The sequence below is a fragment of the Epinephelus lanceolatus genome, chromosome 21, assembly GCF_041903045.1.
Source record: "Epinephelus lanceolatus isolate andai-2023 chromosome 21, ASM4190304v1, whole genome shotgun sequence".
In the NCBI taxonomy this organism is placed as follows: Eukaryota; Metazoa; Chordata; class Actinopteri; order Perciformes; family Serranidae; genus Epinephelus; species Epinephelus lanceolatus.
In genome coordinates this window covers 24,669,416-24,692,817 of record NC_135754.1, presented here as the reverse complement: position 1 = coordinate 24,692,817, position 23,402 = coordinate 24,669,416, and the positions used below count along the sequence as shown (strand labels likewise).

Sequence of the window (23,402 nt, the reverse complement as noted above, 5' to 3'; positions counted from 1 at the left end):
AAATCTACACTGAGAATCAGTGCCACAGTGACTCGGGTGAGGATGAGCCATCTGGGAGCAGGGCCAGAGCAGCTCAACCAACCTCCCTGCCCCTCAGCATCAGCCTGCCTGACGAAGACGTCCCCTGCACACTCTCAAGCTCAAGGCCTGTCCCCGTGCGCCAACCTGCACCAGCAAGGCCCGGCGTCCGCATGCGGGGTGGCCTCACCCGGTGGCCCTCTATTACCACCTGCACCTGCACAACCTCCCTTCATTGCAGGTGATGCAGAACCCATGTGACGTGAGGGGTCCAACTGCTTTAGGCTATCTTATGTTTGAATAAACTTGGTTTCCTTTTCAACCATGTGTTGTGTGAATCATTGCACATTATAAAGTAAGGGTGTCAAATCTACACACAGATGGTCCCAGGGAACTGATATAATTTCATGATTTATTCCTAAAGACTACTCATGACATATGTAAAGTGAACACTTTTGCACTTGACTGAACAGATTGCAGATGTTTTACATTATAAAAAATAAACCTCATTGCCTCTGTGCACTGCCTGTTGGCACCTACGTCCTATCGGACTGAAACTTTGCTTTTGGGCACTTAATCATGTTTTCTTCTAACTAGATCTTGCTTTTGTTGTATTAACACTCAGATGTACGTCACTTTGGATAAAAGCGTCTGCTAAATGAAATTGTAACATTGTAAAGTGTGCTTAATGTGCGCCTCAAGCATGACGCACGTGCCTCTTCCAGCCTGATGTGCACAGCACATACAGGAACACACTTGTTATTCCTCATACTTATTTTTCTTTTTATTATTTTTTTTTCTGCCAGATTTCGGTGCGTAACTTGTGCCACAGCTTTGAGAGCACATAAAACATACAGATACTTTCATAAAACATATAGATTCAAGATTCAATATGCACAGCAAGGACATGCGTTTCTCTGTCACCAGTTAATTCCAAACAATATAAATCTGAAGTATAAAATAGATCCAAAATATATACGGTGCACACTGTTGTAACATCTCCTTGCTTAGTGTAATATTAATCTGCCTGCCGCGGCTGGAGCTGTGAGCGTTTGGTCGCTAAGAAGACTGTTCAGAGTGGGTCAGCTCCATCTTACAACTCGTTCTTAGTGAAAGATCTTCTTAGTGCTAAGAGCGATCTGGGAAATGCGGCAGTCTGATGTCTGATGCGCGATGTCAGTTGGCAGGCCCTCGGTTTGGTGAAGCAGGCTGGGGTCCGACATGGAAGCTAACGAATGTACTCTTGTGGAGGGGCAGCCACAGAATGTATTTTAGCCACCTAAAAACACGATATAATTTTAAGTGTACGCTATATTGAGAGTATTTTCACCGTTTCACCTTAATGTCAGACGGCTATATCCAACGGGAAAATTAAGCTGTTATATTGCTCTCTACAAAGCCAGACTCCATTAAGAAAAACAGTGATTTAACATTGTTAAACACAGGAGGTGCTGGTCTATGACTGGCTCCGACAGTTAATTCATTTGCGTTATTGAGTGACTTTGGCATTTAAGAGGTTTAGTTCGGACTCACCAAAGCCACACAATAACACAGACTTACTAACTTATCGAAGCAGCGGTAAACAGCAGCTCCCGTTTTCAGCGAGCTAAAATGACTGTTTTTGTCAAAGGAGTCTGGTGGCTTTGACGAGAGCACACAAGAACTGAAGCTGCTTACAGCTTTCCCATTGGAATGTGATTTAAAACAATGAATACACACTCACTATAGCATACATTTAAACTGATGGTGTTTTTTTAGGAGGCTAAAATTTGTTTTGTTGCTATGCCCCATCCACAGCAGTACATTGCTCAGCTTCCATATCAGGGTACCCCATGCAAACCCACTTCAAAAATGTCTGGACCATCCCCTTAAAAAAATTATTCTTAGCGCTTTCTGTTAAACTTTGTATTGTGTAGTAAAGAGCTCCTGCCTTGGTGGCATTTCTATTATTAGACTGCCCGTTCTTTCAACAGCTCAGCTCTGCTAAAAGGGTATTAGAAAGCTCTCCAACTTCAATTCATGTCTAATTTCCTTTCACGATCTTCACGATATGAATAAAAGCCACGAGGTGAGAAGGTTGTCGCTATAAATAGGGGCGCTAAATGAAAAATCTTGATGTGATGTGGTGGGTGCATCTCATGACGTATGAATGTGATTCACCTGGATAATTACTATTTCCATACATATATATATTCCTACCTCCAGAGTCTCCTCTGCTGTGCAACCAGGCTGCTGCTGCAACTTGCCCGTTTGTAGCGCTTCGATGTACTCGTCACATTTCTTGTAACCGTCATCCAGCAGGTCCTGTTTGGCCTTCAGCAAACCCTGACCAGGTGTTACATCACCAATTCCAATAGAAAAGCCACGGTTTGCTGAAGGGTGGGAGTTAAAAAAATAAATGACTAAAAAGATGAACTGAATTTGCAATCAATATCTATAAAGCTTATCCAGTTTGCTGAACTGTTTACTGTTGACAAATAATATAAAATGCCCTAATATTTTTCAAATTACAACACAGGCACTAATTCTATATTAATGTTCTAGGTTTATTTCTGCTGTGATTGACAGCCATCTCAATTTTCACAACATTACAGGATATAAGTTGTTAGGACCCTGGAGGAGCCACCTACAGAGATACACCGGGGCAAGTCTTGCCAGGCGGGACATGGCGTTAGCAGCCTCCAGCTGTCCCCAGTCTCTCAGCAGGATGTAGAAGATGTTGTTCTTGGAACCAGACCCCAAGGTGCCCTTGTCCATGCTACCACACATCAGCTCGCTGTTGTGGATCACCACGACTGGAAAGGTGTAAAGAGAATGTGACAAGAATTGATGTCATTAGGTACCAGAATAGAAACACGACCAGGGTAAAAAAAAACACAGCATGGTGCTTGCCTGGAGACACCTGATGCTGTTTGAGAGGGTGAATGACGGCTGGAAGACATTCAGCTTGGAGATGATGATAATAATAAGAAGAAGAGAGTTTTGAGAATTTGTTTTGGCAAAAAAAATAAGAGTTTTCAATAATAATTTATAGAATTCAATATTTACAATAATTTAAAAAGTAAGTTGACCCTCTTAAGTAAAAATTCCTTTATATGGGCCTTAATTCTATTTTGTCATTTATCAACTTCCACTGGGATCCTTGTGATGGTAGGAACTAGTGTTCAATTTCTCACTTTGATGCAAAACCTTAAAAATCATCAATACTCAATATATTTTTCAATACAATGGGTAAAATGTCACCGAGGGCATAAAATGTAGTTCTTTTCCAAATTTCTTTCTTCTAGTGGATCTTTACTTGTATTTACTTTTGTGTTTTTATTTTACATTGCTTTGGCAATGCAAACAACAATAAAGCCCCTTTGAATTGAACTTAATTGACATAAACTGCATTAAATTGAGTATAATTGAACTGAACTGAATTGAATAAAGAGTGAGAGGAGGCGGAGCTGTTGGGGGCACTGCGTGTTTGCGTCAACTCACTGGTAGAGGGAAGAGAGAGCAAGAAAGTCATATTGATACTGCGGAAAATGAGTATTTCAGTAGTTTCAAATATTTAGAATCAGCAATGCATCGATAAATCGATATTTTGATAGCACTAGTTTGAAAATGATGCAAGCTTTTCACCGAAGTATCTCGCCCAAATTGACGATTCCATAAAACTGATCAAAATATTTATAATAATTCAGCTGAGTGACTCAAGTTACAGCAGACTGAGTAGAGGAGAAATGACAGACCGTACAGGTCTAGGTGGAAAAAAACAACTCAATCTTTTTCAGTTTTGTGAAGCTCTAATTGTTGACATCATAATTGTCTTAATCAGTATGCAGATGCTTCTGTGTATTGTTTTGTTTTTCGCCAGTAAACTGGTGGAGGAAATTCAGTGTAGGTGGCAACTGTCAGGCACTAATGAGGCTGGTGTCTGCAGTGCAGAGATTGACTCTGAATTGTCTGTCTAATAAGGAATAGGATTAGTTGAGACGAATTGCGAGTGGTTATATGCGGCTGGCCTATAGAAACACTGTGTGCAATAGTCCTCCTTCTCTTTCCCCTCAATATAACTCTCTGACACACCAACACCTACCAAAGCTGGGTCAGGTTTGGGTGGTTAATTAATGTATATTCATTTATTTTCCAGTCCTGGGGGGGCTGGAGCCTATCACAGCTGACATTGGGCGAGAGGCGGGGTACACCCTGTCAAGGTCGCCAGACTATCACAGGGCTGACACATAGAGACAGACGACCATTCACGCTCACATTCACACAACTGATGACAATTTAGAGTCACCAATTAACCTGTATGTCTTTGGATTGTAGAAGGAAACTGGAGTACCTGGAGAAAACCCACGTTAATACTGGGAGAACATGCAAACTCCACACAGACAGGCTCCCCCACCCCGAGTTCCTGGTTCAACCCCCCCCCCACCCTGGGTTAAAATCAGCAACCCTCTTGCTGTGAGGCGACAATGCTAACCACTGCGCTACTGTGCCACCCTGATTAACGTATATGAATATGATTATTCACTTTTACACTCCCCACCCCCATCCACCCCACGAGTCCTATTGTGTCACATGGAGGTTCCAAATATTCGCAGGTATTTATCACTGAAGCTCTGAAGCACCACAAATGGTATTCAGGATAGTCCTTCTATGTAGTAATGGTTTACAATGGTTGAAATTGCCTGTTGATCTATTTTACACATATTTATTTTGTTATACTATTGATAGTTTATACAGAATTGTAACATAACCGTAAAGCGTTTGACACAATCGATCATTCCCTCATTCAGAAATGTGAATGCTATGGTATAAGAGGTGTCGCAAAACATTGGTTAAGAAGTTATTTAAATAACAGGTATCAGTTTGTAAAAATCAATAATACTGAATCACATCTTAGAAGAGTAACCCGTGGTGTTCCACAAGGTTCGGTATTGGGACCTATGTTACTTATACTTTATTTAAATTATATTTTTAAGGTATCTAATATGTTGAAATTTGTAACATTTGCTGATGATACAAATTTAGTTTGTTCAGGTGATGACATGAAAGAGTTATCAAAAACAGTTGAAAGGGAATTGATCACCATGAAAAATGGTTTGCTGTTAATAAGTCATCACTTAAAGGACAACTTCGGTATTTTTCAACCTGGGCTCTATTTCCCCATGTGTATGTGTGCGTATGATTCATGGGTACCACTCGTTCTAAAATTGGTTCAGTATTGAGCCGCGAAACGAGCTAAAACGGTAATGGGGGCAAATGCGTCCCGTATAAAAGTGCTTTTTTTCGCCAGTGACCGGTTCAGATCGCCAATGCTATCTCTGTAAATAGCATATGGTAGCGGCCCTGGGGCAGTGGTGACTGTGAATGAGTGGAGTCAGCTGTCAGTCAGTGTAGGAGCAGAGAGGCGGAAGGCGTCCTCGCTCGGTATTGTAAATGAGTATGTGTGTGTGAAGTGTGTGTTTTTTCGCCACTGACCGGTTCAGATCGCCAGTGTTATCGCTGTAAATAGCATGCTAACTTAGCCTTTCCCTTACCTCTGGGCTGTGTGATGTCACAAGCTCTGCTCCACTGTGTCTGTAGCTCTCTCTACTCGTGGGACAGCCGTTTTCTTGAGGAAGAGGTGTTTCGGGATTGGATGTCTTCTCTTCTTTGGCTGGCAGTAGTCATCTTGGGAAAAGTGAGCACAGCAGACCTGATGGTCTGCAAGGCGCAGTGTCTGGACAGGAGTGTTAGCATCCATTTGTAGCACAACTAGCCACAACTTCAGCATCTCGCCATCCGACAAAGGCAGCCTATGAAAGCTGTACGGGGTGCTGCGCGACATCCTGTTCTTGCGTTCGGGAAAAAGGCCCGTTTATTTGAGCACTCCAAAGACTCCGGTAACACTCCAGGGGGCAGCACGTAAAAGACTCCGTCCTCTGACTCTTCTAGTGTAACACACACTTCACACACACATACTCATTTACATTACCAAGCGGGGACAACTTCCGCCTTTCTGCTCCAACACTGACTGACAGCTGACTCCACTCATTCACACTCACCACTGCCCCAGGGCCGCTACCATATGCTATTTACAGAGATAGCACTGGCGATCTGAACCGGTCAGTGGCGAAAAAAGCACTTTTATACTGGACGCATTTGCCCCCATTACCGTTTTAGCTTGATTCGCGGCTCAATAATGAACCAATTTTAGAACGAGTGGTACCCACGAATTATACGCACACATACACATGGGGAAATAGAGCCCAGGTTGAAAAATACAGAAGTTGTCCTTTAAGGAAAATAATGGTGGCATTAGGGCTAATTGTGAAATAAAACTGAACTTAAATGGTGTTGAAATTGAAAGAGTATATGAAACAAAATTTCTGGGAGTGATTTTAGGTCATAAACTATGTTGGAAGCCATTGGTCATTGTGTATAAAACATGGGAAATACTTTTTCAAGTTGTCAACAGAAACCTTCCTGTCTGTATTTAATTTTTTTAATTAAGAAAAGGAAATTATAATTCAACAGTGTTTATGAAACATGTAAAAGGAGAACCAATGTAAAATACAGAGGTGTTTAAGTTTTTGGAGTGAAGTTATGGAACGGACTCAGTGCTGATTTGAAATTATGTAGCTCTCTGTTGAGATTTTAAAAAGCATTGAAATGCAAAATGATTATGGATTATTAAGTAAAATGATCAAAATGTAAAGGAAAAAAAAAAGTTGATTATAAATTAGAGTATATTGTATTTAAATATTAATTTATTTACTTCCTTTCTTTGGTATAGTTGATATTCTGGGTTATCTTTTGGTTAATAAACGTAGGATAGGCAAAAAATAATATTGGGGCTTCAGCCTACTCCATTTTTGGTTATTAACTGTGAGAAAATTTGTGTGAAATAATCTTTGTTTGAGAGTCTAAGAGATTATTTTCGTTTAACTGAATATCTGAAGGCAAACTGTTACATTTATGCTGACGTACAAAACTATAAGCCTTATTTTAATGCAATTGTATGTTCTTGAAATTAAAACTAAAAAATTTCCCAGTATTTATCACATCATCAAGAACATTATTATTGCAAAAAAACACCCTGAAACATTGTGATGTAATCTAAGGGCCGTATCACCCACCCTTTGTGTGTGTAGTTAGTGGACATGTTGACTTTAGAAACTCACAAGAGTCATTGAAACAGAGATCCTCTCCCTTGCCACAGTACTGTTTGCCTTTGGTCCGCAGGTTCGCCTTGACTGGACAATCCTTACTGGGCTTCAGAATGAGGCTGAAGATCTGTTTCCCCGTCCACAGAGCCATGGGCTGACGGAAACATGGCAAAGTATTAGTGCCAGGCTACAAACAAAGAGTTATGCAACAAGCTCAGCAGAGTGCAGTACCTTCATGATAGCAGGGCGGGGGAGAGAGACCCTGATCTTTTCATCTTTGCCCACAAGGATTGATGCAACTATCTGACAGGCTTTTGATCTGTCAAAGAAGGTGTCCTTCAGCGTCAAGAGGTAGGCTCCTAAAAGTGAATACAATGGGTTTTCAAATATGGCTGTAGTGCTCCCCCATCAGGTAGAAAATGATGATTTAATGCCTCTGGATTATTCAATATTTTAAGAAAAAGTAACAATGGACATTTCCCTCTGCCATCAGTAATCGTTTTCCTTTTATCACTATGACTGGACGCACCAGGAGCCTCACATCATATATAAAGAGAGTGCCGACTGACCTGTCAGAAAGTCCTGAATAGCAGCAATCAGAGGTTCGCCGTTTCTTGGAGTGACGAGATTGGCTTTTGTCTGGAAGAAAGGTTATGATTTGTGTCAACGTGTTGTCAATTTTCAACTGACAGCACATCACAATAGAAGACGAAATATGTTTTCAATGCTGACATCATCACTGTTGTGTGTGTGTGCTCTGAATAGACCACATGTTGTGATGATACATACCCCCATCAGGACAAGGGCCTCAGCTTTGGCTTCTTCAGTCTGAGGTAGATGAAGGTTCATTTCATCACCGTCAAAGTCAGCATTGTACGGGGTGCACACACACTCGTTGAACCGAAAGGTCCTGTGAGGTTTGACTCTGGCCTGTGAGTTTGGGAACAGTGAAAACCAGCGTCACACATAAAGAAGCAACTAAACAAAGATCTACTACACGAGTAATCCCTCTAGATTTTTGCACATTGAACATATTCTTCATACTGTGAACATCTGCACATCTCCTGTTCAATACTTTGCACATCCCATCCACTCGTTTGGCAACACATTTTGACAAATAAAGGCCTGTCTCAATTAGAGGCCTGGTCTGGTTGCCAAGCACTTCTTTTTTTTTTTTTTTTTTTGTTGAAGGTCTTCAGTTGTACAAAACCGGGTTGGTCACTACCTTAAATTATGTGTCCATTCCTTGATTACCCTGTAAGTTATTCATCTTCTTTTAGTCCAAAAGGGTCCTCAGATCAAAAGAATCAAAAGAGTTTCTCATAAATATTAATTAAGTTGCGGCGGGTGCCGTAATCCTCGAGCGCTGTAACTCTCCATCTCTCTGATGCACGGTTTGTCGGAGCTAGATCAAATGAATGATTCATAATTGATAGATTATCTGAAGCCGAATTTTTATACAAGTAATATTCATACTGGTTTAAATAAACAATTTGACTGCATTTCCTCATCTTTGCCAAGCAACAGTTTCGCATGAAAGGTATTAATGGCCTGTCCCAGATATAGGCTTTTGGATTTCATTGATTTAAGCAATTAATAGCCCGGGCTATTAATTAAAGTTTTACAGTATTTCACATATTATTCTTATTTTTTTAAAGTGAATTTATATTTTACATTTTGATTCTTGCCTTTTGCTGTACTTCTTTTTCCTTTTCCCTTACTACGTTTATTGTGATGGTTAGGCATCCAAAATACGAAAGCAAATTATGTGAAACCCTACTTCACAATAAACATTTCGGTTTCTGAATCTGATGAGAACAAAAAATAAACTATAACAATGCCAGTCTCAAAAGGCCATTCAAAGAACTGCAGTATTACCACTTTTACTAAAAGCTTTGTACTTTGTCTGACTCTGCATCAGCTTACAATCAAGCGTGGACGCCAACGAATTAAACTTGATTCCTTACCTGAGGAGTTCAGATCTGCGACTCACCAGGCAGTATCTTTTTTGTCACTGTCTTTCATCAGGCATTTGAAATGCCTGATGAAGGTCACACCAACCAAAACGTTGCTTAAATAAAATGAAAATAAGAGAGTGAGACAGTGTGTGGGAGCCTTTTTTGATTCTGATATATTTTGGGGTTGCAGCCTCTCTCCTACGCACCTGCTGTTTTTGGGTGTGCTGAGATCTTTCCATACATTTTGGTTGTCACTGTCTTTAAAATGACAGGATTATGCACATAATCGTCCTCCTTTTGGGCTTGGACCTCATTAAAATGATACCACACATTGCAGAGACAGGACATGAGGCTTCTCACTACTGCTATATGCTTATAAACAAGTCTGGATACAAGTTCACCTCAGCTTTGAAAATGCAGTGAAAAAGGGACTTGGGCACCACCTTCACAGACGGTGAGTGGGAGAAGGTCATTGGGGTTACCAAGGAGGTTTCTAGAGATATCACAGTAAGGTTAATATAATTCCAAAACAAGACTGTTGGAGGTGTAGCGGGGAAGTGGATGACTTAGTCCATATGCCCTGTGGTCATGCTCCAGGCCTTTTGGACTTGAGTTCATGAGTACATCGCAGAGGTCGTGGGGGTAGATTATGAGTTTTGTCCTGGTGTATGCATACTTGGATATCCTCAATCCATTGACCACATTGTAAACCCCCCAGCAAATTGGATTCAGACATGTATTGTGATTGGTAGACTGATGATAATGAGAAAGTGGAAAGCTGTAGACGGCCAATTATTTCATGAATGGATCTCAGAAATGGGCAATTTATTATTTCTTATTTATTTTCTGCCTGGTATTTTTTCCTTTTTGAGGTGCTTTGGTGTTGTTGAAAATTTGAAATTCAATTAAGTTAAGTTGTAAAAAAAAAAAAAAAAGACAGGGTTGTGGGTCGTATTTTTCGGGATATTTCTCTACCTCAACACCTAGGCTTTCCTGATCCATTCTGCGACACACGAGAGACAGCGACAGCAAGAGGTGACACGGGAGCAGGGATATACAAGCAGGGAGGAAGTGGGAGAAAAGTGGGGGTTTTTTTTAGGGGCAATGAGGTTGGAAATAGGGCAGTGGCATGTAGCGAGTGTATGCCTAGCCGCCACCGAGTGGAGGGTTGTAGATAAAATAATAGGGGCAACTGTTTTGACGTGTGCCATTTGGCGGGAGTGTGTTTTGGCCTTACCTCATTTAGTCTGGTTTACTGGGATGGATGGAAGCAGTTTTAGGTGCAGATAACAACTTCAATTACCTATTTTCTTCTGATCCGTGACAAATATCTGTCAAGCACCTGTGCCTGATCGATTGGTGTACAACAGATAATCATTTTTCTCCATTTTTATCCACTTTTCTTACATCTTTAATAGGCTAGAGTTAAGGTCTTCATCTATAGTCAAAAACTAAACTCACGATGTGGGCCATGATGCTGAGTTTGTGCAGTGAGGGCTGTCTGTTGAAGAGGACGATGTCTCCATCAATCAGGTGTCTCTCCACCACATCACCAATCCTCAGCTCCTGAGCGATCTTCTCACGGTTTCCATATTTCAAAAACCTGACAGAAACAAAAGTGACACATTTTTGGTGGTGAATCACATCAGGTGAGCACTGGTTTTAATCTGCACAGGAAGCGGCCAGCCTCACCTTTTAATCTGAATGAGACGATTCTGGATAAAGTTGGCCCCGGGATGAACATCAGGACCGTTGCGGACCAGTTTCCTCATGAGCTCCAGATTGGCTTTGTTCACCTGTAACATGGTGTCACATTTAGTTCTAGCACTGGAGAGGTTATTTGGTGCATTGGTTGCAGGCGTCAAGTGAAGCTTACCCTCTCTGGGTATGTCAGGATTTTGGCCACATGCACGGGGACGGCCACCTCATCGATCCTCAGGTTCGGGTCGGGAGAAATGACAGTTCTGCCGGAGAAGTCCACTCTTTTTCCTGAGAGGTTTCCTCTGAATCGACCTGAGTTTTTTACGCCACATAAATCAGTCGGTAATCCAAAATGTGCGGTTTGTTTTCTTCAGAGTTGTCAAAGTTACTGTAAATCAATTAATGTCACAACTCACACAAGAAACTAACATCTGAGACAATAAAATTCAAATGCCAGCATAAAAATGTCTCTCTAAATAAAATAAATAATAGTATTTAACTAACTGGTATTGCGGGTTAGAACTTTTTTATTCCATTAAGGAGCTATTGGCATTTGGTGCACGGAGTTCATTATAAACACAGAGCCCAAATAATAGAAAAATTAAATAAAACATTCAAACACACTATACCTTGCTTCCCCTTGAGTCTCTGCACAAAACCTCTGGTCCATTTCTTCGGTGCCATGTTGAGGGGGATGCCAGAGAGCTCGCTGTTGATGTAAAGAGCACACTGCAGCTGGAGGAAGTCCCAGTCCTCCATGATCATCTGGGTCTTCGCCCCTGTCATACGATGCTAAATGATACAAGGGGTTGTTAATATGGCTTAATATGGCTGACATCTGGGGGCATATTCATACAGCGTCCTTGTAAAAAGAGCTGCTCCTAGTGAAGAAAACTCTTAGAATTATAAAGTTTACAACGAATTTGCCCTTGAAGATAAGTGAAGCTCATGGTTATTCACAAAGCACTCTTAAGAGAGCTTATAAAGTGAAATACTGTTAGGAGTAGCTAAGAGGACTTTAGAGAGGCTTAAGAGTTTCTCAAACAGAGAAGAAACTGGTGGAAAGACAAAGAGGTACAGAAGGAGAAATTCCTTCAAACACTAAATGACTGCGAGTAAAAATATGGCCAGAACTCAAAGTGATCACAACACCAAGATATAATTCTGCTCATAACCTTGCCCCCTTTAGCGTCAATGACAGCTTGCAGTTTTTTGTAATAGCTGTGAATAGAGCCTGTCATTTTTTCAGGTGGTAAAGCTGCCCATTCTTCTCAGCAAAAAGCCTCCAGGTCCAGTAAATTCTAGGTTATTCTTACATGAACTGCCCCTTTAAGATCTCCCCAGAGTGGCTCAACGGTATTGAGGTCAGGAGACTGTGACTGCCACCCCCGGGGTCTCATTTATAAACCTTGCATACACACAAAACGAGGCCTGAAAGAGGCTTTTGTCACTTCCCACGGAAAGGTTGTGATGTATAAAAATGGACTTGATGGGACAAACATTGACCCATGCTTACGAACATTTTGGAGATGGAAAATTGGTGACACAGATGATGAGGTGGAAGCCTGATTGTAGAAATTCTTGATAATTTTTAGCGTTTTTTTTCCATACGTACATTTTTAGTATGGAGCCTTCGAACTGTTTTACAAATAAGTCCCCAGAACCTTTGCTGCTGTCACCACTGAAGGTTGGACTTGACCTTTTGTTTGGATCATTGTCATACTGGAAGGTCCAAGTCCATCCCATGCACAGCTTCCAGACTGATGAATGCAAATGTCCTCTAGTATTTTCTGATAACATGCTTCATTCATGTGCCATAAAATTTAGACTAATTCCCTGTGCCGCTGTACCGTGATCCACCACCATGCTTCACTGTGTGCTTTTCGTCATAGGCCTTGTTTACTCCTCTCTAAACAGCATCAATGGTTGTAACCAAAAAGTTCAGTTTTGAGGCTTGTCTGGGTGCTGTGTGGCATAGTGTAAGTGGGCTGCATGATCAGCCATAGTATCAAAAACATATCCAGTTTTCACAGATTCTGCTAAAGGTGTGTAAGTTTATGAGCACAACTGCATATGGGAACTGAAAAAATGCAACAGCGCAGTAGTGATGACTTGGGTTTGCAGCAGAGTGATCACACAAACAATTACAGTTCTTTCACAGTGTCAAATTGTGATGCAGTTCATTTCCACTGGGTGTTCACACCTTGCAGGCTCACAAAAGGGCATGTCTGTGACAATCACACCTTTTAAAAGAATGCATCATACCTAGCAACAGGGTCAATCACACCCCCTCACAAAGTTTGTCTCTTCCTTGCTCAGAGTTTGTAGGCTGTTAGGAGCTCTCTGAGAGTGTTATCAGAATGTTTTTAAACATGGCCCCAGATGACTAAATTTAAGACATTTTGAAGTTGTAAGGACGATAAACTTAAAAATGAAGGCCTCAACAATCATTCTTCAACAACTCTGAGCAGTGTTTAGTTTGTTAAACCTTGTTTAAGTGAGTCGCTTTAGAAACAAAGAACTCTATATAGGCAGGGTTGAAGGTGTAGGAGAGAGATTTCCTCATTTATTAGACCCAGAGTTTGCCCTCTGGCTTTAATGTTAGACGCTGTAAGCTCGGGAACATGGAAATTATTGTAGCTGTAGGCTGCTAGAATCTGAAAGCTTTTTCTAAAACCCGATATCAGTAGCTAATGGCCACTTGCCCACCACAGCTCATTATTTCTAAATGAGATCCCACTTGAAGTCTGAAGTTCACTGTCTTACAACAAGAGGTCCAAATCTTTTCAGTCTCTGCAGATACCCTGAACTGACAGAAGGTTATTAGCCACAGTCAGTGACAGATACCAACCTTTTTGATGACATCATTAAGGAAGATAATCTCCGTGAGCTTCATGGTGAGGTCGTCCTCGTTGGTGCCTGACTTCAGGTCGCTGACCACGGAGGGTCTTATGCAGAGAGGAGGCACCAGGAGGCGGGTGAGAATGAGGTCCGCAGGTTTCCCTGCCTCAGGGTTCATCAGCAGCAGGGGAATGTCTTCTTGGGGGATCCTCTTGAAAAGGTTCAGCACCACCAGAGGGTTCAGGTTTTCCTACAGAGGGAATGATAATCAAGGCAACATGAGGCAAATACAAGGTTGTACAGAACTTTGCACACCATGTCTGTAGTTTTGTCGGATGCTTTTTGCTATTCTATATGTTGCAAAAACTTGCAATACAAGGCACAGTGTAATGATAGATTTGCTCCCTTGCTTCTCTCCACTGGAGGAAGCTACCAAGGATGTTGCCTCTCATTGTCCACGTCTTGCATTCAGCTACCCGAGTTATGATAGGCCTAGTGTGCAGCTATTGTGTAAATTGCACTCTGCTGTAAGTATCATCATCGCTGTTGTGCATATCTACAGAGGCCAATATTATCTTCTCTTTGTCATGGATGTCCCTCTCTTGTTGCAGATGTGTGTTACACCACATTTTCTTCACTACATCTTGGTCAGCTTTTTCCACTTTAATATGCCTCTAAATTATATTTGTGGCACTAAAAACATGAAACAGCACCTATAGGATAGCCAAACCATTCCATGCCAGTAACCACTGGCAGCCATTTTTGGTTGGTTGGTTGGTCGGTTGGTCGGTCGGTCCACAAAGCTTTTCTTGAATAATTCAAAAAGTACTTGACCAAAAATGTTCGAAATTTGCATACTGCAAGTAGAGACCATGAGTAACTATGCCAGAAAAAATGACCAGGATTCATTTATAGGTGGCGCTATACTAAGCATTTCAAAACGAAAAAATTTGCTTTTCTTGAGGTTGTGTGTATGCATGTTGTGTATGCATGTTGTGTATGCATGTTGTGTGAATGCATGCATGTATGAGGTCACAGCTATTGCAAATTTGCGCTTGTTCTTAATTTAATGTGAACTGTGAGTGTGTCTAACTGTATTTTTCTTAATTTAATACATATTTACATTTTTAAAATATTGTAATGAATCATTTAAATATTTTTGATTAATTTTATTGAATAAATGGTTGCTACGGCAACTAGGGTGCGTTTTTGCGATGCCCCAATATCCAGATTCATTCAACATACAGTACAGGCCAAAAGTTTGGACACACCTTCTCATTCAATGCGTTTTCTTTATTTTCATGACTATTTACATCGTAGATTCTCACTGAAGGCATCAAAACTATGAATGAACACATGTGGAGTTATGTACTTAACAAAAAAAGGTGAAATAACTGAAAACATGTTTTATATTCTAGTTTCTTCAAAATAGCCACCCTTTGCTCTGATTACTGCTTTGCACACTCTTGGCATTCTCTCCATGAGCTTCAAGAGGTAGTCACCTGAAATGGTTTCCACTTCACAGGTGTGCCTTATCAGGGTTAATTAGTGGAATTTCTTGCTTTATCAATGGGGTTGGGACCATCAGTTGTGTTGTGCAGAAGTCAGGTTAATACACAGCCGACAGCCCTATTGGACAACTGTTAAAATTCATATTATGGCAAGAACCAATCAGCTAACTAAAGAAAAACGAGTGGCCATCATTACTTTAAGAAATGAAGGTCAGTCAGTCCGGAAAATTGCAAAAACTTTAAATGTGTCCCCAAGTGGAGTCGCAAAAACCATCAAGCGCTACAACGAAACTGGCACACATGAGGACCGACCCAGGAAAGGAAGACCAAGAGTCACCTCTGCTTCTGAGGATAAGTTCATCCGAGTCACCAGCCTCAGAAATGGCAAGTTAACAGCAGCTCAGATCAGAGACCAGATGAATGCCACACAGAGTTCTAGCAGCAGACCCATCTCTAGAACAACTGTTAAGAGGAGACTGCGCCAATCAGGCCTTCATGGTCAAATAGCTGCTAGGAAACCACTGCTAAGGAGAGGCAGCAAGCAGAAGAGATTTGTTTGGGCCAAGAAACACAAGGAATGGACATTAGACCAGTGGAAATCTGTGCTTTGGTCTGATGAGTCCAAATTTGAGATCTTTGGTTCCAACCGCCGTGTCTTTGTGAGACGCAGAAAAGGTGAATGGATGGATTCCACATGCCTGGTTCCCACTGTGAAGCATGGAGGAGGAGGTGTGATGGTGTGGGGGTGTTTTGCTGGTGACACTGTTGGGAATTTATTCAAAATTGAAGGCACACTGAACCAGCATGGCTACCACAGCATCCTGCAGCGACATGCCATCCCATCCGGTTTGCGTTTAGTTGGACGATCATTTATTTTTCAACAGGACAATGACCCCAAACACACCTCCAGGCTGTGTAAGGGCTATTTGACCAAGAAGGAGAGTGATGGAGAGCTGCGACAGATGACCTGGCCTCCACAGTCACCGGACCTGAACCCAATCCAGATGGTTTGGGGTGAGCTGGACCGCAGAGTGAAGGCAAAGGGGCCAACAAGTGCTAAACACCTCTGGGAACTCCTTCAAGACTGTTGGAAAACCATTTCAGGTGACTACCTCTTGAAGCTCATGGAGAGAATGCCAAGAGTGTGCAAAGCAGTAATCAGAGCAAAGGGTGGCTATTTTGAAGAAGCTAGAATATAAAACATGTTTTCAGTTATTTTACCTTTTTTTGTTAAGTACATAACTCCACATGTGTTCATTCATAGTTTTGATGCCTTCAGTGAGAATCTACAATGTAAATAGTCATGAAAATAAAGAAAACGCATTGAATGAGAAGGTGTGTCCAAACTTTTGGCCTGTACTGTATGTTGAATGAATCTGGATATTGGGGCATCGCAAAAACGCACCCTAGTTGCCGTAGCAACCATTTATTCAACCTGTACTGTATATTCAGCAATGAGTGTACCAAATTTGGTGCTTTCATCACAAAATGAACGATAGTTTAGCTATGCCGCCCCACTGTGAAGATTTCTGATAATAATACTTATATAATACCTATTTCCATACCTTTGTTTGAGGACTATACTCACAATATTCTTCAAAAACCTTTATTCATTTAGAAAATAATCCAAACTTCTCAATAAATCAGTTTTTGATGTTAACATTATCCATTTTTCCTGATTTACTTGAGAAATATGTCATTAACCAATACAGGAATAAGGAGCTGTAGATGTCATTCATAGCCAGGGTTCAACGCTAAGGTTTTTTTTCACTTGCCCGGTCGGGCAAGTTGGTCAGACATCTACTTGCCCGAAGTCAGTTTTTACTTGCCCTATAAAAATTGTTTAATTTAAGCGGCTATCAAATAACAAAGACTGCAGTTATTTTTATGTAATGTAATCTTTATTAATACTGTATTTATTAATTAAAACAACATACGTCATGTATTGTAGCTTAATTCCTACACAAAAATGACAGTGTCAGGGCTTAAAGTGAAAAATGTGTCAATCGTTCTCCGTCTATAATTTTGCGCCCTACTTGAGCCATGCCCACCTCTATTTATTTTTCACCCCTCTCTCCAGTTCTGCTGTGTTAACACTGGGTTTTATATACTTGCTTCCATCTCTCTGCCCTGCTCTACTCTACTTCAACGCTACTTAGCTCTCTCTCTACTCTACCAGTAGACTACCACATCCACCTGTTGCACAAAACGCACACAGCAGTGTTTCCCCTAGGATGGAGTTGTAGCAGCGGAGGTGAAGCACACGCATGAAAAATAATTTTCACATGCATGAAACTTTTTTGTATGCTTGCAAAGCACAGCCTGCTGGGATGTTTCTATGTATCTACTGGCACCAGAAGGGCTCTTTAGGACTAAGTACATACAGTACATGTGTGCACAGTAATGAGCAGGTGAAATGTCTGTCTAGCTTACATATGAGGTGTCTCAAGATTTAGGAACATACAATTTTATGGAATATAATAAAGTAAAAAGTCACTTGACATGCTGCTGTTTTGTGCTATGACCTATTTAAGTGCTGGAAGTTGTTATTTACATGACAACGCCTGAACGCAACACAAGCTCAGCATGAGTGCCGTGCTGAGCTGCTGTGTGAGCAGCGCATTTGTCTGTGAGTAACAGCAGTCTGTTGGTTATTTACAGTGTCCATAACAATAACTTTGTTAGCTGACAAACTGCACCGGGCTCGGGGTCAGGTTTGGTCAGGAAAATGCGGCCCAAGCCGCTCTAGCGTGCTCACCTGTGTGTGTGGCGAAACTCCGCCGTGCGCGATACAGAGAGCAGAGGAGAATTGTTAATGCGTGACCATGTAGAGACAGAAATGACACGATGACATAACACCATAAATAGTATGTTGTTATGTTATTATATGAAGCGTCCGTCGTGCAAAATAATATCAATGGGGGCTGTGGGCAGGACATTGTTACACAGCTGTGCCTGTGACTTCAGGCAGAGAGACTGCTGCATCAGAGCAGACGAGCACGTTTTAAAATACATTTATTTTATTAATTAGTTATTAACTTTTACTATTTTTAGCAACTTGCCCGATCGGGCAAGTGAGTTGTTAGTTTACATGCCCGATCGTGAGTTTTATTTGCCCCGGGCAATCAGGCAATCCTTACTGTTGAGCCCTGATAGCATATTTAAGATTCAGAGTCTGGGGCAGGACTGAGTGCACACAGTTCTTGAAATGGCGGTGACCTTGCTGGCGGCTTGCGGCTAACAGAGGGTAGGTGCTAAGCTTCCACGACAATACCATCCCGCCATTGTGGGATGTGACAGCATTATCAGTCAGTACATTTACATGGCATTAGAGAAAATCGATTTATTGTGCGAGTCCAACTAAAACTGGACTTTGAAAATACATGTTAACATGTTAGTCCGACTGAAATCATACATACATCATCAGACTAACACACCCAGACAATGCCAGGGGGAGCTGAATTACCGCTGGATGTATACACTCAATGGAGCCCAAACTGGCTGAGGTGCTCTCCACATGCTCCAAAGTTTCCACCCCAGGCTTTGACCCGAAAGTCGAATAGCATTAAATGCGTAACAGAAGAAGAAACCAGTAACAACATGGCAAAATCTACATCCAGAGCTGTGCATTTTTGGACAGACAAAATGTACAGAGCTCTGAAATCGTCCACCATGGTACTCGTTTGCCGCTAGTTAACCGCAGCTAACTTGTTTGTCAGTTGTTTGGTGTGTGATGTAATAGGTCAAACGGAAAAAGGTCCAACACTAACAAGCTGAAAGGGGGCATATCACCACCTATCGTAGCAGAGTCGGGCATGCTTCAGTCAATAAATCGACTCCCCTCCCGTGCTTGTGTTCTGGGACAAGGACAGTAGTCGAATTCAATGGCCTAATCGAGCTATAGCCGTAGCTTAGCTGAACTGTGTATGTAAACGTACTGAGTGGTAACTATTAGGGCTTCCCCCTAATGGCTGACCAAATGTTTAGTCGACCAGAGAGGTCATTAGTCGGCAAGATTTCATTGTTCATTTAGTCGCAGGGGAAAAAAAACCCCGAAACTCTATTAGGAGCTGCGCCTTGTCAAAATAAATCAAACCCTATATGACTGGACCATGTGGGAACTTAATTTGAAAGGACAGACACAGGAAGTGGCCATGCTCAGCAGTCAGACAGGAGTCATGTTAATTTCCAGGGCTGGTACCTGCAGTTATTCCACAGGCTAGTTAATAACATGTCGGGCAGGAAATCCAAAGTGTGGGATCATTTTAAGAAGGTGAAGGACGAACCCAAGGTGATATGTAAACTCATCTTCATTGGTCGACTACAAACATGACGTATCATCTGAAACATGTAATTGACACTACCGAGGCTCATCACTTGTCATACCACAGCATGGTGACACCTACTGCGAAGTGTGAAAGTGTATAAAGCTCACCTGAGCTCTGGTCAGCAGAGGTTCCACCACTTTGTTGTGCTCGATGGCGGTGTCAAAGGACTGCAGGAATTCCGACACGAAAGCATCCACCACCTTCTTATTTGTTTTATACTTCTCATGGATGATCTTCAGCAGGCCGCACTTTTTCACTGGTCCTGAAGAGTGAAAAACACACATGACTCAGCTTTTTCCAGTTATTACATCAGGATGGATGGCACAAAAAGTCTGTGTCAATGAGTAAATGTCCAAAATTAAATTGTCTCTTTTTTCTCACCATTGAAAGCGGAACAGTTGAGACAGATTGTCCTTTTGCGACATTTATCAGAGATCTTCTTCTTCAGCCCTCGTTTCTGGAGATAGGCCAGGTTGGGCCTTTTCAAGAAATCCATGAACTGCAGCTTCTCCTCTTTCGTCAGCATTATGCTCGAGCACGTCTTGCAAATCATCTGAGACATGACAAAATACCACATCACAATGAGGGAGGTGAAACACTATCTCACACCAATGCAAAGGTGAACTTGTGACTGAACTGTTGTGTGATATAAAAATGCAGAAAACAATCATAACTTAAGGAATTTACAATAAACAAAGTGGGATAAAATTATAATGACTGCTTGATTTACGCGATCTTATTGGTGATTTATTCACATATTTACTTGTTTGAGAGATGGGCATACAGACAGACTTGCCAAAAAAACATATTTAGCCTGTTCTAACTTTGATGCTATAGTGACACCTAAAGGAAAAATATATTTCTGCGTGCTGCATACCAGTCATTTTAATTCGTCTTGCACGGTGCAGAACCTGGGTCTTCTGACTGAATTCTGGTCTCCCTATTGCTTATAATAACCGTCTGATATTGTTCTTCACAATGTGTGAGTCTCAATATGACAATTTTAAAAATGTATGCCATCTAATTTTACCATTTTTATTGGAAAATAAAGGGAGTAAACTCTTTGAAACACTCTTGGAGTCCATCAGGACCAAAACCTCACGCCACAAGAACCATTTCTTCCCGACTGCAAATGGCCTCATCAACAAGGACCAGGACCCCCACTAACTCTGACACTGATGTGTGTATTCTATCCCATATTTAAGTCCCATTATTAATTTTATTTCTAATTTTATTTTCTCTTACTATGTGTATGTTATGCACCGAAACTCGACAGCAAATTCCTTGTATGTGAAAATTTCCTTGACACTAAACCGAATTCTTATTCTGAACTTGCCTGTAAGATCCCTATGATGGCTTTGAAGTAGCCGACATGAAAACACGGCAGCTCCAGATCCAAGTAGCCATAGTGTCCCAGGCAATCTGCCAGATTCTTCCCACATGTCAAACATGGTCTGTCTTTCTCACTGGTGCCCTGCCGGAAACAAAAGAGCAGAGGGATGAGCCTGTAGTATGAGGATGGACTACAGCTACATGACATTATATGTGAAATGGGTGACAACTTTTTATGATGTAATACTTCTTTTCCCCTGATTTTTTACTAAAATACATGCATGTACTCATTTACATGAAGTGCAACAAGTGTTACGTTCCTATGCAGTTATGCCTGCATCAGTTTGATTATGCTGATGTTTGGCAGTTTAAGGAGACTACATTACCTATATACACCGATCAACCACAACAATAAAAACACTAACAGGTGAGGGGAAATAACATCGATCATGTCGCTGCAATGCAACATTCTGCTGGGAAACCTTTGGTTCTGGCATTCATGTGGATACCACCTGACACGCTCCACCCACCCAAACACATTTTCAGACCAAGTACCTCCCCGGATGGGCAGGGCGCTCCCAGGGACAAGGGACAATGTGCCATGCAACAGTGCAAAAACTGCTCAGGAATGGCCCGAGGAACATGACAAAGAGTTCAAGGCATCAACCTGACCTAGAAATTTCCCAGATCTCAATCTGATCAAGCATCTGTGAGACGTGTTGGTACCCCACCTCACAGCCAACAGGACTTAAAGGATCTGCTGCCAATGCCCTGGTGCCAGACACCACAGGACATCCCCCAGAGGTCCTGTGTCCATGCCTTGACAGGTCAGAGACAAGTCCGATCCAAGGAGGCCCTGCCATGAACCGGACTTGGCTCTAGTGTACCATCACGTCCCACAGATGGTCAATCAGATTGGGATCTGGTGAATTTAGAAACCAGGTTGATGCCTTGCTCACTTTGTCACGTCTCGGGCCATTCCTGAGCAGTTTTTGTGCTTGTAGCATGCCGCATTGTTCTCCTGATCAGAGAGTATCATTTCCACTTGGGGTTGGACTTGGTCTGCAACGATGTTTGGGTGAGTGGTGCGAGTCAAGTGGCATCCACATGAATGCCAGGACCAAAAGTTTCCCAGCAGAACATTGGATTGTAAGGAGATGATCAATATCATCCACTTCACCTGACTGTAGTTTTATTCATGTGGCTGATCCGTGTACGTGAACTGCATGCACACAAATAGTTAAACACACAAGAAATCAATTCAAAAATTAAACAAATTATGAGGGGTTAAAGGCTGTGTAAGCATAATGGAATAAAACCTTTTTGGCAGATCTACAAGCGACATAATCATGCCACAATAAAGGGCAGCAATAAAGCTGAGAGGTCCCCCATAAATATTTTGCCATGAAAAGAAACAGTTCTACATAAATATTGTGCAGGACCTTTTCTATATGAGACTGTGGAGGCATTTGGACACACTCGTTTTTTAGTGTCAAAGCATAAAAGAGTGAAAAGACTGTGTCCGTGTCATACCATGCGGTGGTCCAACACTCCATAGGGCAGTGGAGTGTGTTTGGTGTCTTGGCTGTACAGATTCTTACTGACCACCTGGATGTGAGCCTGCTGACGCATCTGCTCGGCAGACTTCATCCCAAAGCAGATGTGGCTTCTGTAGACAGGTACAAAGAGTAAAGCAAAGGCAGTGAGAGGGTTCATGTCTGTTTTCTTACACATTTTTCAACAAGTATGCAGGTGATAGGCAGAGCTGAGAGGAGAGCAGGAACAAAGTGTATCAACATATTTAACTGGCTCCAAATCCTGGTGACTGCATGTTCACAACACATCCCTGCTGTCGATACATAAATGTGATGACGTTTACTTTAGCCTACGTGTCAGAACAACTACTTTATGATAATACAACTAAATTATTTGGCTGTGTGGTGGGGCCACTGTATCTTCTTTAATATTATCGCCCTAAAACAACTTGTCAATACTAGCCACACTGCAAACTGACACTGGCACCAGCTAACCGGCGAGCTAGCTTAAGAGGCTAGCTAGCAGTGCTGTTACACTCACATTTTTTTGGCCACATCTGTCTCTCTGAACTGTTCCTTCACCATTTTGGCAGCGTCTCCTAAACAAATACCAACACGACTAATTAAACTGTTATTCTGTCCTCATTCCAGCGGGCCAGGCTTTACTTATCACCTGCACGCTGTCACATTACTTTCCCATGTTGTGGAAGCGCTAACAGCCAGCAACATGCAATCGAATGCAATGTGTTGATAGCATGCGAGCTACAGTGAGTGCTGCCTTCAGGGTTCATCGGTAATCTAGAGACTTTAATCCCAAGTGGTCGCAACAACTTGAACAAAAAGTGCGTGTGCTGACACATCGTATCGTCTGTTTTGTTGGTATTCACATTTACAGACAGCGCAAAGTTGAATCTGCTGGCAAGAAAACGAAAACTAGTATGTGTGAATGTTTTATAGAAAATACGAGTTTACAGGATGTATTTGAAAGCAGCACGAGCCTACGCACAACAACAGCAGGAAAGAGAAGCCACAA

General features: G+C 41.8%; 1 protein-coding gene across 2 annotated transcripts in view; it reads right to left on the bottom strand.

Annotated features, from left to right (window-relative positions):
• polr3a (polymerase (RNA) III (DNA directed) polypeptide A) overlaps window positions 1-23,121 on the bottom strand; it is a 60,703-nt gene extending 37,582 nt beyond the window's left edge. For both annotated transcript variants that reach the window (XM_033612133.2, XM_033612134.2), the window contains exons 1-16: window positions 22,911-23,121; window positions 22,368-22,503; window positions 20,839-20,976; window positions 19,884-20,055; window positions 19,610-19,764; window positions 13,674-13,913; window positions 11,452-11,614; window positions 10,998-11,134; window positions 10,814-10,917; window positions 10,583-10,724; window positions 7,953-8,093; window positions 7,733-7,802; window positions 7,395-7,522; window positions 7,179-7,317; window positions 2,649-2,813; window positions 2,218-2,390 (exon numbers count right to left, since the gene is read on the bottom strand). In XM_033612133.2, the coding sequence (XP_033468024.2) occupies window positions 2,218-2,390; window positions 2,649-2,813; window positions 7,179-7,317; window positions 7,395-7,522; window positions 7,733-7,802; window positions 7,953-8,093; window positions 10,583-10,724; window positions 10,814-10,917; window positions 10,998-11,134; window positions 11,452-11,614; window positions 13,674-13,913; window positions 19,610-19,764; window positions 19,884-20,055; window positions 20,839-20,976; window positions 22,368-22,503; window positions 22,911-22,954 (2,247 nt within the window). In that variant the 5' untranslated portion in view covers window positions 22,955-23,121. The remainder of the gene's footprint in view (window positions 1-2,217; window positions 2,391-2,648; window positions 2,814-7,178; window positions 7,318-7,394; window positions 7,523-7,732; window positions 7,803-7,952; window positions 8,094-10,582; window positions 10,725-10,813; window positions 10,918-10,997; window positions 11,135-11,451; window positions 11,615-13,673; window positions 13,914-19,609; window positions 19,765-19,883; window positions 20,056-20,838; window positions 20,977-22,367; window positions 22,504-22,910) is intronic.
• Between the last annotated feature and the right edge of the window lie 281 nt (window positions 23,122-23,402).